Raw genomic sequence first — 12,819 nt, forward strand, 5'->3', positions numbered from 1 at the left:
GGTTACCAGGGCTGCCTTCTGCTCAGGATCTGGCAAAGTGGAGACTGCTGCCATCAACAACCCCTTAATAGACCTAAACTACATGGTCTACATGTTCCAGTATGCCTCTACCCATGGCAAATTCAGTAGTACAGTCAAGGCTGAGAATGGGAAGCTTGTCATCAATGGGAAGCCCATCACTATCTTCTAGGAGCAAGATCCCACTAACAACAAATGAGGTGATGCTGGTGCTGAGTATGTCATGGAGTCTACTGGCATCTTCACCACCATGGAGAAGGCTGGATCTCACTTCAAGGGTGGAAACAAAATGGTCATGATCTCTGCTCCTTCAGCCGATGCCTCCATGTTTGTGATAGGTGTGAACCATAAGAAATATGACAGCTCACTCAAGATTGTCAGTAATGCATTCTTCACTGACAACTGCTTAGACCCTTTGGTTAAGGTCATCCATGACAACTTTGGCATCATGGAAGTGCTCATGACCACAGTTCATGCCACTCAGAAGACTGTGGACAGCCGTTCTGGAATGCTGTGGGGTGAAGGTCATGGAAAAGCACAGAACATCTTCCCTGCATCCACTGATGTTGCCAAGACTTTGGGCAAGGTCATCCTAGAGCTGAATCGCAAGCTCACTGGAATGGCCTTCCATGTTGTTATCCCCAGTGTATCTGCTGTGGATCTGTCATGCTGCCTGGAGAAGCCTGTCAAGTATGATGACATCATGAAGATTATCCTGTACTACACTGAGGACCAGGTTTTCTACTTTGACTTCAACCTTAACCCCTGTTCTTCCACCTTTGGTGCTGGAGCTGGCATAGTTCTCAATGACAACTGTGTAAAGCTCATTTCTTGGTATGATAATAAATACAGCTATAGAAACAGAGTGGTTGATCTCATTGCCTACCTGGCCACTAAGGAGAAAAAAATTCATGGACAACTCACCCCCCACCCCCAGCAAGAATACTTAGAGGAAAGTAAAGTCTTCAGTTGCTAATTAGTCCCAGCCCAACTCTGTCCCCAACACCAAGCATCCCCCTCACAATTTCCATCTCAGACGTCCATAATAATAGGAGGGGCTTAGGGAGCCCTCCCTACTCTCTTGAATATCATCAATAAAGTTCCACTGCACCCACAAAAAATGATTTCATAAAGTTCTTAGACAAATGGATGGAACAAGAAAATATCTTCCTGAGGGAACTAACCCATCACAAAGGAACACACATGGTATACACTCAATGATAAATGCATATTAGCCCAAAAGCCCAGAATACCCAAGATACAGTCCACAGACCACATGGAGCTCAAGAAGATAAAACACAAAAGAGTGAATGCTTCAGTCATTCCTAGAAGGGGAAACAAAATATTCAAAGAGAATAAACAGACACAAAGTGTAAAGTAGAAACTGAAAAAAAATTCATTCAGAGATGGCCCCACATGTGGATCCATCCCATATATAGTCAACAAACCCAGATAATATTGTGGATGCCAGAAAGTGCAAGCTGAGAGGAGCCTGATATAGCTATCTCCTGAGAAATACAATCAGATGCTCTCCACTAACCATCTGACTAAAAATGAACTCCCCAATGTAGAAGTTAGAAAAAGGGCTGAAGGAGTTGAATGGGTTTTAAACCTAATAGGAAGAACAACAACATCAATCAACCAAAGCCCCCAGACCTCCCAGAGACTAAACTGCCATCCAAAGAGTATATATGGTGGAATCCATGACTTCAGCAACATTTGTAGCAGAGGATGGCTTTATCAGGCATCATGAAGAGGAGAGACCCTTTGCCTTGTGAAAGCTCAATGCCCCATTGGAGGGGGATGCAAGGATAGAGAGATGGGAAGAAGTGGATGGGTGGATGTGAGAACACTCTCATAGAGGCAGGGGAAACAGGAAGGGATAGGGGGATTCCAGAGGGGAAAACAGGAAAGGGGATAACATTGTAAATGTAAGTGACAAAAATATCTACACACACAAAAAAAGAACAAAGAGAATAATACAAAAAATCAACAAAACCAAAAACTTTTTCTGAATGGAATAATAAACAGAAAATATTATTTCCCCAAAATTCTAAAAGTGTTGTGTGGTCTGTACAAGTTTCATAATGTATATGTGTATTATTTTATTCTTTTATTCCCCCTGTTTTATTATGATGAGGAAACAAAAGTTAATCCAGCAATCTGGGGAAAAATAGCCTAGATTTTGCAAACATAAAAAGAGTAAAGACAAAAACTTTTATTGTTTGATAGCTTTTGTAGACTCCCTTAACAACTCATAGATATAAATCCCAAACCTGCTCTTGATATTCTTGCAGACATGTCTCTTTATATAAGCATTCTATTAAATATCTCCCTGGTGTCTTGACTGTACTCCAGCCATGAGTTTTTGATATTACTAACGTAGGAGGCATGATTTCCTTCCTGAAAATGAGGTTTCAACTTCAATCATAGAGCAGATGTTATCTTCCATCACACCCACACTACTGACTCATGAGTGAACACAGTTTGCCTTACAAGTTGACACTGTAGCTCATATGTAGCCAATATCTGGGTAAGACAGTATATGGTATATGGTTTTATTCTCCATACCTTGCATTATAGAAGATTCAGTGCTGTGAAAACAACCTATCAGAGAGGAAAATTCTAGTTTACCTCCCGCTTGATTTCTCTCTCTATAGTACAACAACAGTGGGCAGTATTTTCAGCAATAGTGGCTTTTCCCCTTCTTCTGGTAGAGAACAAAGAGAAGTAGAAAATTCTTACATTGTTTTTCAGGCTTCAATAGACTCTTATATGAACAAGTAATAAGTATGTATTCCACACCTCTGACATGAATTTTTATTTAATAAACAACTCTAAGGGAAGCAATATCCAGCAATATAAATTTCCTCCATTCTAATTTTTGAATAAAATTTAATTTTTTCATAGTTTACTTGCAAAGTTCTAGATGTTCGTATGGCATTACAGACACCTTTTATTTTAACATTGCTTTCCCATTCCCTTCTCTGTCCCAACTTCCTAAACTTTCCAAACTATATTAAGCCTGCTCTAGAATTTACTATTATCCATCTCTTTTATACATCTCCCCTCTTTAAAGCAATCCCTCTCCCTACTCAATGGTCCCTTTCCAGTTTCCTGGGCTTTTATTGATATTCCAAGTAAACCACATATATCTAAGGACACAGAGCTATGACAAACAGGAGGGAGAACATATGATTGTCTCTGTGGGCCTAGCCTGTTCATTCAATTCTCCGGTTACCCTGTTTTTTATGTTTAAATAAAGTAGCTTCTGATTTTTCTCTACTCTATTTTTATCAGAGGCCAGAAACTTACAGAGATGAAAAGGTGGTATCTTCAAGAAATGGTGGTGGGGAAAGTGGGCATCTGCATGTACAAGGATACAATACCAAGCTGATCAATATTCCCACAAAAACATGGAGCTTCTAAAAAGAAATTTAGGAAATACACTAAATATTATAGGAAGAGGCAATGATTTTCTAAATAAGATTCCAGTCACTTACAAAATAAAAATCAATAATTGATAAATGGTGTTTCATGAAGAAAAAATATCTCTGTACAGTGAAAGATGCTGTCAGTTTTGTAAAAATGTGGTTACAGAATGAAAAAAATATATGCCATTGTTATGTAACAATTTCCTGGAAATAAAACCTCAGTCTCAGAAGGAAATTCTGTAGGCAAGAGTATATGCAATTGGAGGCAACATCATAGAACTTAAGCTCATTAATCTTAGTAACTAAAAAACCCAATAGATTCAGAAAGTCCCTGAAATTTGATAACACCAAACACTAGATCTCCCAACTTGTATAAGCAATAAGAACTACCAAGTAGTCTCAGGCTGGGGACATGGCTCCTAGGTTAAGAGCACTGAAAATTCTTTTAGAAGTCTGACACTATTACTGAGGCTATGACATGCTCATATAAATAACCTATCATGACTGCCTTTCTAAATAACAAACAAGCAGTTCCAAGAGTCAGATGCAGATATTTACACCCAACTAATGGACTGCTGGGTCTGGGTTCAGTCAGTGAAGGTAACCTAAACCTCAAGAGAGTGGGGAAGTCTGCTGGGATGGGGAGTCTGCAGGAGTAGGGACATCCTCATGGAGACAGGGGTGGTAGGAGTTACAGGACATGGAATAGTTAGAGGGTGGTAAGGAAAAACAAAACAATTACATAATAAAAAAAGTAGCCTCAGAAAAACTGAGCAGCCTAGAAGAGGCTCAGAAGAAACAATGTGCCATGAAAGCTGAATAGAAGATTGTTAGCTGAAATGCACGCAGAAGAGGCGTGTAGAACCTGTTGAGACCACGACCCCTGGTCGAGGGATGGGGCCATGCAACGATCTGAAAGTTTTTAACCCAGAAATGTTCCTGTCCAAAGGAAAAACAGGGACAAAACATGTAACAGGGACTGAAGAAAGTGCTTACCAGGGACTGCCCCACCGGAAAATCCATCATGTATGCAGACAGCAAACCCAATACTGTTGCCCTTGTGAAGAGGTGCTTGGTTGACAGGACCTTACTATGGTGGTTTCTGAGGAAGTCTGACCAGCAAGAGACCAATGCAGATATGGATGCATGGAGCCATCAATCAGAGTGAGCTGAAGAAACCTGGTGGAAAGCTGGAGGAAGGACAATAGGAGCTGATGGGGGTTGCAATCCTATTGGGAGAACAACATGGGCTGACTGGTCCTCCCAGTTCTCCCAGAGGAGTTCACCAACTAAAAAGTGCACCTGGGGTGATCCATGGCTCCAGATACATATGTGACAGAGGATGGCCTTGCCTGACAGCAACAGGAGGGGAGGCCCTTGGTCCAAGGGAGGCATGATGCCCCCATTGTATGGAGATGCCAGAGTGATGGGGCCAGAGAGTATGGGTGGATGGGTGAATGAGCACTCTCATACAGTCAACAGGGAGGGGAGAAGACAGATGTGTGATGGGGGTTGGTGGAGACAGATAACCGGGAAGTAGGCTATCATTTGAGATGTAAACAAATGGAATTATTAGTAAAGAATAAAAGATTTAAAAAGTAGACTTTTAGAACATGATCTGCATTTAAGTATCTGAGATCATCTTATTCACCAGGAAAAGACCCTCTCTAACCCTTGAATATTTCAGCTATGAGCTTCATTGAGATGTCACCTGTGATATTATGCACCACTTTTGCTACTTATTTCTTATTTCTGCTCCTGTAACTATCAATTCAATAATACTCCTCTATGCAACCCATATAAAATTCATTGGTTCACCAAGTAGACTTGGGTCCTATATTCAATTTAACCTGCCTTCAGTTTTCCCCCTATGGTGAACAAATATTTATCCAAGTCTCTCCAGGAATAGTATCACACACCTTTCACCTGTGTTCTCAGTGAAGGATTAATATGCAAAATACATAAAGAACTCCAAAGAATTAAACACTGAAAAAATGAATAACTCAAATAGCATGCCTTGGAACTATATAAGCGTTTCTCAAAACAAGAAATATTACTGACTAGTACGCACTTTAACGAATGTTCAACAGCATTAGCACCATAGAAATAGAAGTTAAAAGTACATTGAGATTCCATCTCATCCATATAAAGATACTTATGATGAAGCTATCAAATGTGCAGAAATTATGGGGAAAGGAGAAATTTTATTTACTCTTTGCGAGAATGTAGACTAGTACAGCCACTTATTGGCTTAATTGTGGTGACTATTCAGAACGCTAGAAACAGATCATACATTTCACCCATCTATATGACTCCTAGGCATCTAAATGAATTTATAACCTACTAAGGACTTACTTCTCCTGTGTTTTATTATTGATCTTGTCAGTTAGCATATATGTCCATAAACATATATGCAAATGGATAATAAAAATGTTGTGCATAGGAATATTGGAATTTCATTATGAACGAAAGGATGAAATTGAGAAAATCTGAGATGAATGGAAAGAACTACAGGGATATACACTCTTATAAGAAGTCTCTCTCAATGAACGTACACTTCTCTAGGTGAGTATAGATGCATAGAAATTCAGAAGACGATCCTGTCTCTTCCTCCCCATTGCTAAAAACCCAGTATCAGGCTATTATGTCAGGGTTCTCATTTGGCTTATGGTTCAATTCACACACTCATGAATACATTCTTGATACACACATCTAAAGTCTAAAGATAAGTCCAGGCTAAAAGAGTTTGTAAACTATGGTGTTTATTTAATGTTGTGTCATGTTTTTGGGGGGAGTTGGGCTTGTTTGTTTAGGAAAATTGTTTGGTTTAGTTTGTTTTGTTTTCAGCTCCAAATGAGCAAATCCTAACAACAATATTTAAACGTACACACTCTGTATATATTTGAGTTTCTGGCTGACAGATAAAGCAAATTCAAGAGACAGTTTCCAGAGATACAGTGGATCACTGCTTGGAAAAATGTGTTGTGCTCTATAACTTCTCAATTGTTTTGACTTGAAATAAATTAAGGCATTTACCCTGAGTAATTTCAAAATATATATAAACAAATACATAAATAAACATAAATATAAATAAACAAAAAATATGGGTGTGTATAATGCACATTCAATATCATGAAGAATTTAAACTGAATGTTTATATCATTGAATCTGGGTCATAACAAATATGTCATATTTCAAGCACTTTTTAAAAATACCTTGTTAATAATTAATGAACTTTTCCTTTTAATCAAGAAGTTATAGACATATTTTAGTAAAAAATACAACTTGTATTAATTATCATATATTAATCTGGTATTTTGTATTGAATTATACAATATGTTATGATATGTAAAATAAAGGAACTTACTAAATTAACATATAAAATAATGATAGAAGTAAAGTATAATCAAAAGAAAAGAACAAAGAATCCTAGAAGATATATGTAGTTTCTTGTACACTGATAGAATAGTTGTTTTGGAATATTTCAAAGAGGAAAAATGTTACTAATTAATCACTCACTACAAATTCATACATCCTGAGTAATAACTACATCCAATCTATTATTGATAACTAGGTCAAATAAAATACTAGAAAGCCCCAGACAAATGATTTACATATTTACTAGCAAACTCTTAAACATTGTAATTTAATTTTTTTTTAGCAGTGATCAACAAACCAAGTGTTTATATTATGACACTTGTCTTACTTGAGATACTGCCTTTTAATTAGGAAATATATTTTTACCACTATATATTACAAAAAACTGACAAAAGGCTCAGTTTGTCAATAAAATGCTCACAAAAGGAGCTTATCTTAGAAAGTGAGATTCTTAGTTTTAGACAAGATTTCCAGCTTTCTTATAGAAATATTGATCATTCAAGTAACAAATCATGATGTAAACAATTTATAATTTTCACTCTTATTTAGGGAATAACATTTTAAATTAAAAAACACATAATTAACCTTAGAGAACAAATCATTTTTAAAAAAAAACTAAATTAAGATGAGAAAGACAATAACAGCTTGCCTTTTGCCTTAGGCAACTGAAAACAAACAGATGAAGTACTATTTGATGACACAACATTTTCTGCTCCCTCTTCTCTGTCAGTTTCTTTATTTTCAAAATACTCATAAAATGTCATCAATATCCAATTTAAAAATATGCAATGAAACATGTTTGACGAAATGAAGATTTTATGCATTTTATCCATTATATGTGATGAATAATGTATAATATTGATATATGTGTACATATATAAACACACACACATAGAACACAGATGTAGAACAATTTTATGTTCCAAGTTTTACTCTTAATCTAAGATATCTCTAGGAAACTCCACATAATCTGTGAAGGTTAATGGCATCTACAAAACTTTTGGTTGCTTGAGCTTTGACTATGCATAAGAACAAATCAATATGCATTCTGATAATCTGCATTATTTCCTTGCATCTGGGACCTTTTGTACTGAAATCATTATAGGACATTCATTTAGCAGTTGAGTTTGAATGTGAGGTCATAGTCCATTCATTATATATCTCTCATCATGCTTCTTACCCTCTGTAGAAATCAGTCTTCTTGTCTATAAAAATACAATATCAACTTACCAGACATTCCAGAGCTCCCAGGGACTAAACCACCAACTAAAGAATGCAAATGGAGTGACCCAAGGCTCCAGCCACACATGTAGCAGAGGATGGCCTTGTCAGTCATCATGGGAGGAGAGGCCCTTTGTCCTGGGAAGGCTCCATGTGCCAGTACAGGGTAATGCTAGGAAGGAGAGTTTGTAGTGGGTGTGTGTGAGATCACCCTCATAGAAGCAATGGGGAGGGAGGATGGGATAGGAGGTTTCTGGAGGGGAAACCAAGAAAGGTGATAACATTTGATATGTGCATAAATAAAATATCCAATAATAAAATAATGAAATGTTCAACAGTCCCAAGGAGATGACCCAGAGAAGCACTGGACTAAACATTAGAATTTATATTGTCACCATGTGAAAGAGTAACTGTGTAATTATGAATAATTTATTATCTATGCAGGTTATATTTCATAGATATTTTGAACATTAATAGTAAATTTATCTATGGTACAATGCAATAGGAATACAATCAAGCTCAAAATACACATTGAATGAAATCAAATCATTGTCATAGTCAGAGATGGAATTTCTCGTAGGCTATTGATTGCTTTATGTTCAGTTTTATTCTTCCTCTTTCTACTTTATAGTTTTGATATATAATTTGTCCTTCATATCCTGGGGCAAAATTAGGAAATCAACATTGATTTGCCAACTTATAAAATATCTTATTTTTCGCAGTAGACAAGTGTGAATTTTCATAGCTATATGTTGTAAAGATTAAATGTTCTCATTTTTTTCAAACTTGTAACCAGGTCATTGTTATCACTTAAATCTTAGTACAAGTTAGGTTATTATCATCATCAATATTATTCTCCTATATAGAAACTTCTAGACAAATATACATAAAATTGTGTACTATCTTGCACGTAATTCTTACAAGGTACCCTCTGAATCTAATAAAATCCTCAGTGGCAATGTAACCCAATGAACTATTCAAGCGACATTTCTTAACAAAAAGAAATCTGATTGAAAAAGTTAATTTTTCCTTAGCATATTAGATCTTTTGGGAAGGGTGAAGACAGGTTTATGTGTGTTTGTGTGAATGTGATTGTGAGTGTGTGTGCATTTATGTCTCTGTCAGTGAATGTGAGTGAGTGTGTGTGTGTGTGTGTGTGTGTGTGTGTGTGTGTGTGTGTGTGAATGTGAATGTGTGCACATGCAAGTGCATATATATGCATGCCTATGTCATGATTTTGTGTAGTCAGAGAACAAATTACTACTATTTTCTAATAATTTTTATAATCATGTTTTCTTTCTTTTATATATATTTTTGTATTTTTATCATTGAAAATCTCAGGGATTTGCATATGAAAGACCTTTGTTATCTTTCAAACAACCAGAAAAATTCTGTATTATATTCAGTAGCTTCTGCTTACCAGATTCTTATTAGGTATTACAGCCTTGTCTCAGACTTGCTTAAATTCATCCCTTCATCTGTGTAAAAACTGGAATTAACATATGAACCATCATGCCTAGATCTTTTGCAATCTCATTAAAAATATAATTCAAATATTTACCTTGCTCAATATGACATCTCATAACTTGTTCATTGGATAAGGAAGCATCATTCATTTCACTCCTTTTGTGCCGGCATATCAGAATTATACAGATTTATGCTTCATTACCCCTTGCCTTGATTGATATTCCCAGAAATAATTATAGTTTTATTCTTCATCTATAGACTCTGATAAATTATAATTTATAAATAAAACTATAAATTATAGTTTTATTCTTCATCTATAGACTGACAAATTATAATGTATCAGCTCCAAGTTCTATTTGCTTTCATTAATTAGATATGTTCTTGCAACATATCTTTATATTAATTACTTTGATTATGTAAATGTTACTTTACAAATTTTTATAAGAAACATATAAAGTTAAAAATTAAATACATTTTTAATAGGTAAATATAGGATATATTATTAATTATAAATATTTGTTACTTCTGAAAATTGATTGATTGAAACATTGATGTGTTTATTGTCACTTGACATATCTACTAAACATTAATAACAGAATAAAGGACATTTACTCACAGTGACCTATGTATATATTACGTAGATAATTAAAGGATATAACTTTTATGTTAAGCAACAATTTATTTGTAGTCTTGGTAAATAGGAATTTTTTCTCTTTGTGGTGAATATAATCACTCTTATTTCATGCAATTGAAATTTATTGGTTTGTGATAATAAATTATCTGTAAAGGGTACATTACAGCTATAAAAACTAGTTATATCAATTATATAAACTAGCAGTTTTCACCCTGAAAGAAGTATATTTGTGATTTTAAAATGATAATTAGTTGAGTTTGTTTAATATTTAGCAAATATATTAAGTCAGAGTCTTATATGTTTAGATGATTGCAATTTATCAGAAAACAGGTTTTTAGTCCAGAAAATCTGATTTCATGATTATTTCTTCACTAATTCCAGATGTGAAACTTATTGATTTTTAAAAGTAGCCAGTTCCTATGTCCTAGGATACCTGTACTTTGAAGAGAAAAATGAGAAAATGAGGAATGTGACTTTAATTGAGAAGGGAGAGGAAGGAAAGACAAATTAATAACAGTGAAGATATTTGAAAAAAAAACTTTTTGGAAGCATTATTTAATAATCTTAAATATAAGATATTAAATATAGTTCAGTGGAAGGTTTCTAGATGAGAGATCATGGACTGGAGAAGGAGTGGAAGGGAAAGAAAAAGATGGGGATAAAGTGGTGTAAAATTGGCACATTTGCATAAAATATGAAAAATATAAAATTAAGTTAAAAAACAGGAAAACGGTGTATTGCCATTGCCTCTCTGCTTATTCTGGAACTCATATGAGCTTCATTTGAAAGATCAATATATTCTGGCTCTATGTTAAGTGTGATGCTTTATTGTGTTTTTATGCTTTAGTTTCTTACTCTATGTTGCTAAAGATAAACCAAAGCTGTTGGAATAACATCTCACCCACCATGATGTAATAAAATCCTACCACTCCACTACCTCTTCATTTTTAATACTAAGAGCACAGTAATTCTTACTGGTTGGAAGTTTTATTCGTTTTCATTTCCCAGTGATGATTCATGTATTTGTATGTAGTAGCTCCCTTGCTCCTACTTTTCAAACCATACTGTATCTATATGGATGATTTCCAAAGTCAGTTCCTATTTAGTCTTTTAAAATAACTGGATTTTATTCTGTGGTCTTTCGTATTAGTAACAAATTTTTTGCTACATTAATTTGTAAATTGTGCTGTACTCTTATGTTGGCTTTAGTTTGGGTTCATAGGATTATGTTGATGTAGTATATTTGCATATATAACTAAAAAATTAAAATGTTTAAAAGTATATATGAAAGTCATAATTTTATCGTAGCATATTGGAGTTTCAATTTGAGAAAGTTACACTAGATCTCTGATAAAAATTAAATTTATATTTTTAATATATTAGAAAAATATTGGTTCCATCTTTATGTTACCTATTCCTGGCACTCCATTAGTCTTATCAGTTTTAATTCATCAATTTTTACATTATACCCATAAATATTTGTAATATATTCTTATTTACCTCATTTTTACAAAGTAATGTTATTAGAAATTTATAACATTAATTTCCACTTAATAATACATATGAAAATATGTTCTCTTATGTATAAACAAATATTACTTGGTTTTATAATACTGCCAAAAATTTCACAGTACATATAACTGTAGGTTATTTGTGTTTGACCATTTAACTATCAGCCATAAAATAACATAATTATTTCTGTAACTCAACAATTTCATCATATCTATAGTATCTGTACTTACATATGTATATATGGAGACTTTTTTATATTGAAGTAAATGTGTGTCACTGGCATTCTTCGGAGGTTTTATGTCTCCACTCTGTGGAGAGTGTTACTAATGTAGTTTGTTGCCACATGGATTCCAGAATAGTGAGGATGATTCTTCTGTGAAGAAGGATGAGTCATGCTTCTGGGTAAGCTCAAAAGTTTTGATCATCTTTCCATGTGATTTGCACTTGTTTTATTTTATTGTGAACATACTTTTCTTTTAAATCAACTTTATGGTCTTCATCTGTCCACATTCTAAAACACTAACATTGTTCATACTTTGACAATGACAGTGGACACACACTAACATTGACACTGCCAGCACACTGCGACACACTGTCCACATATCATGACACTGATAATATCTACACACTGTGACATTGTCTACACACTGTGACACTGTTCACACACCATGACACTAATACTATTCATATGCTTGTAGTGTACAATGCACATATATTTGTGCTTTGTTTTTCCTCTGCATAATTTTCACAGTGTATTTACAAGTCAAATGATTTCTTCTACATACACTTGCTTTTTCACACTTTTCATTCAGTACCTTTCAAGTTTTATTTTTAGTTTAGATATATTATTCCTTTCAAAATCTTAATAGAAAACAATCTGGTACCTTTATGGTTTAATTTGTAAACTGAGATTGATAATGTATTCTACTTTGTTATGGTAAATAGTCTGAGTCTTTATTATAGTAAATATAACCTTGTAAATAGCAAAATTCATATTTATCATTCACATTGTTGAATACCTAATGTATATAAATGTTCTTATAGCTTATAGTGATTTTGGTTAATTGCCATCTGTGCCATTGTTCTGACTATTGTGTATCTTGCATAACTTAGTTTCAATGAAATTCTACAATTAGGAATATATTTACACTCCTT

General features: G+C 34.4%; 1 protein-coding gene across 1 annotated transcript; it reads left to right on the forward strand.

Moving 5' to 3' along the window:
* Positions 1 to 268: 268 nt before the first annotated feature.
* LOC308420879 (glyceraldehyde-3-phosphate dehydrogenase-like) lies at positions 269 to 11,045 on the forward strand (the record flags this gene model as incomplete). Its single annotated transcript, XM_080917151.1, has 3 exons — positions 269 to 442; positions 503 to 852; positions 11,000 to 11,045. The coding sequence occupies 3 exons, from the start codon at positions 269 to 271 to the stop codon at positions 11,043 to 11,045; spliced, it is 570 nt and encodes a 189-aa protein (XP_080773277.1).
* Between the last annotated feature and the right edge of the window lie 1,774 nt (positions 11,046 to 12,819).

Source organism: Micromys minutus (genome assembly GCF_963924665.1).
Source record: "Micromys minutus genome assembly, chromosome: 5".
In the NCBI taxonomy this organism is placed as follows: domain Eukaryota; kingdom Metazoa; phylum Chordata; class Mammalia; order Rodentia; family Muridae; genus Micromys; species Micromys minutus.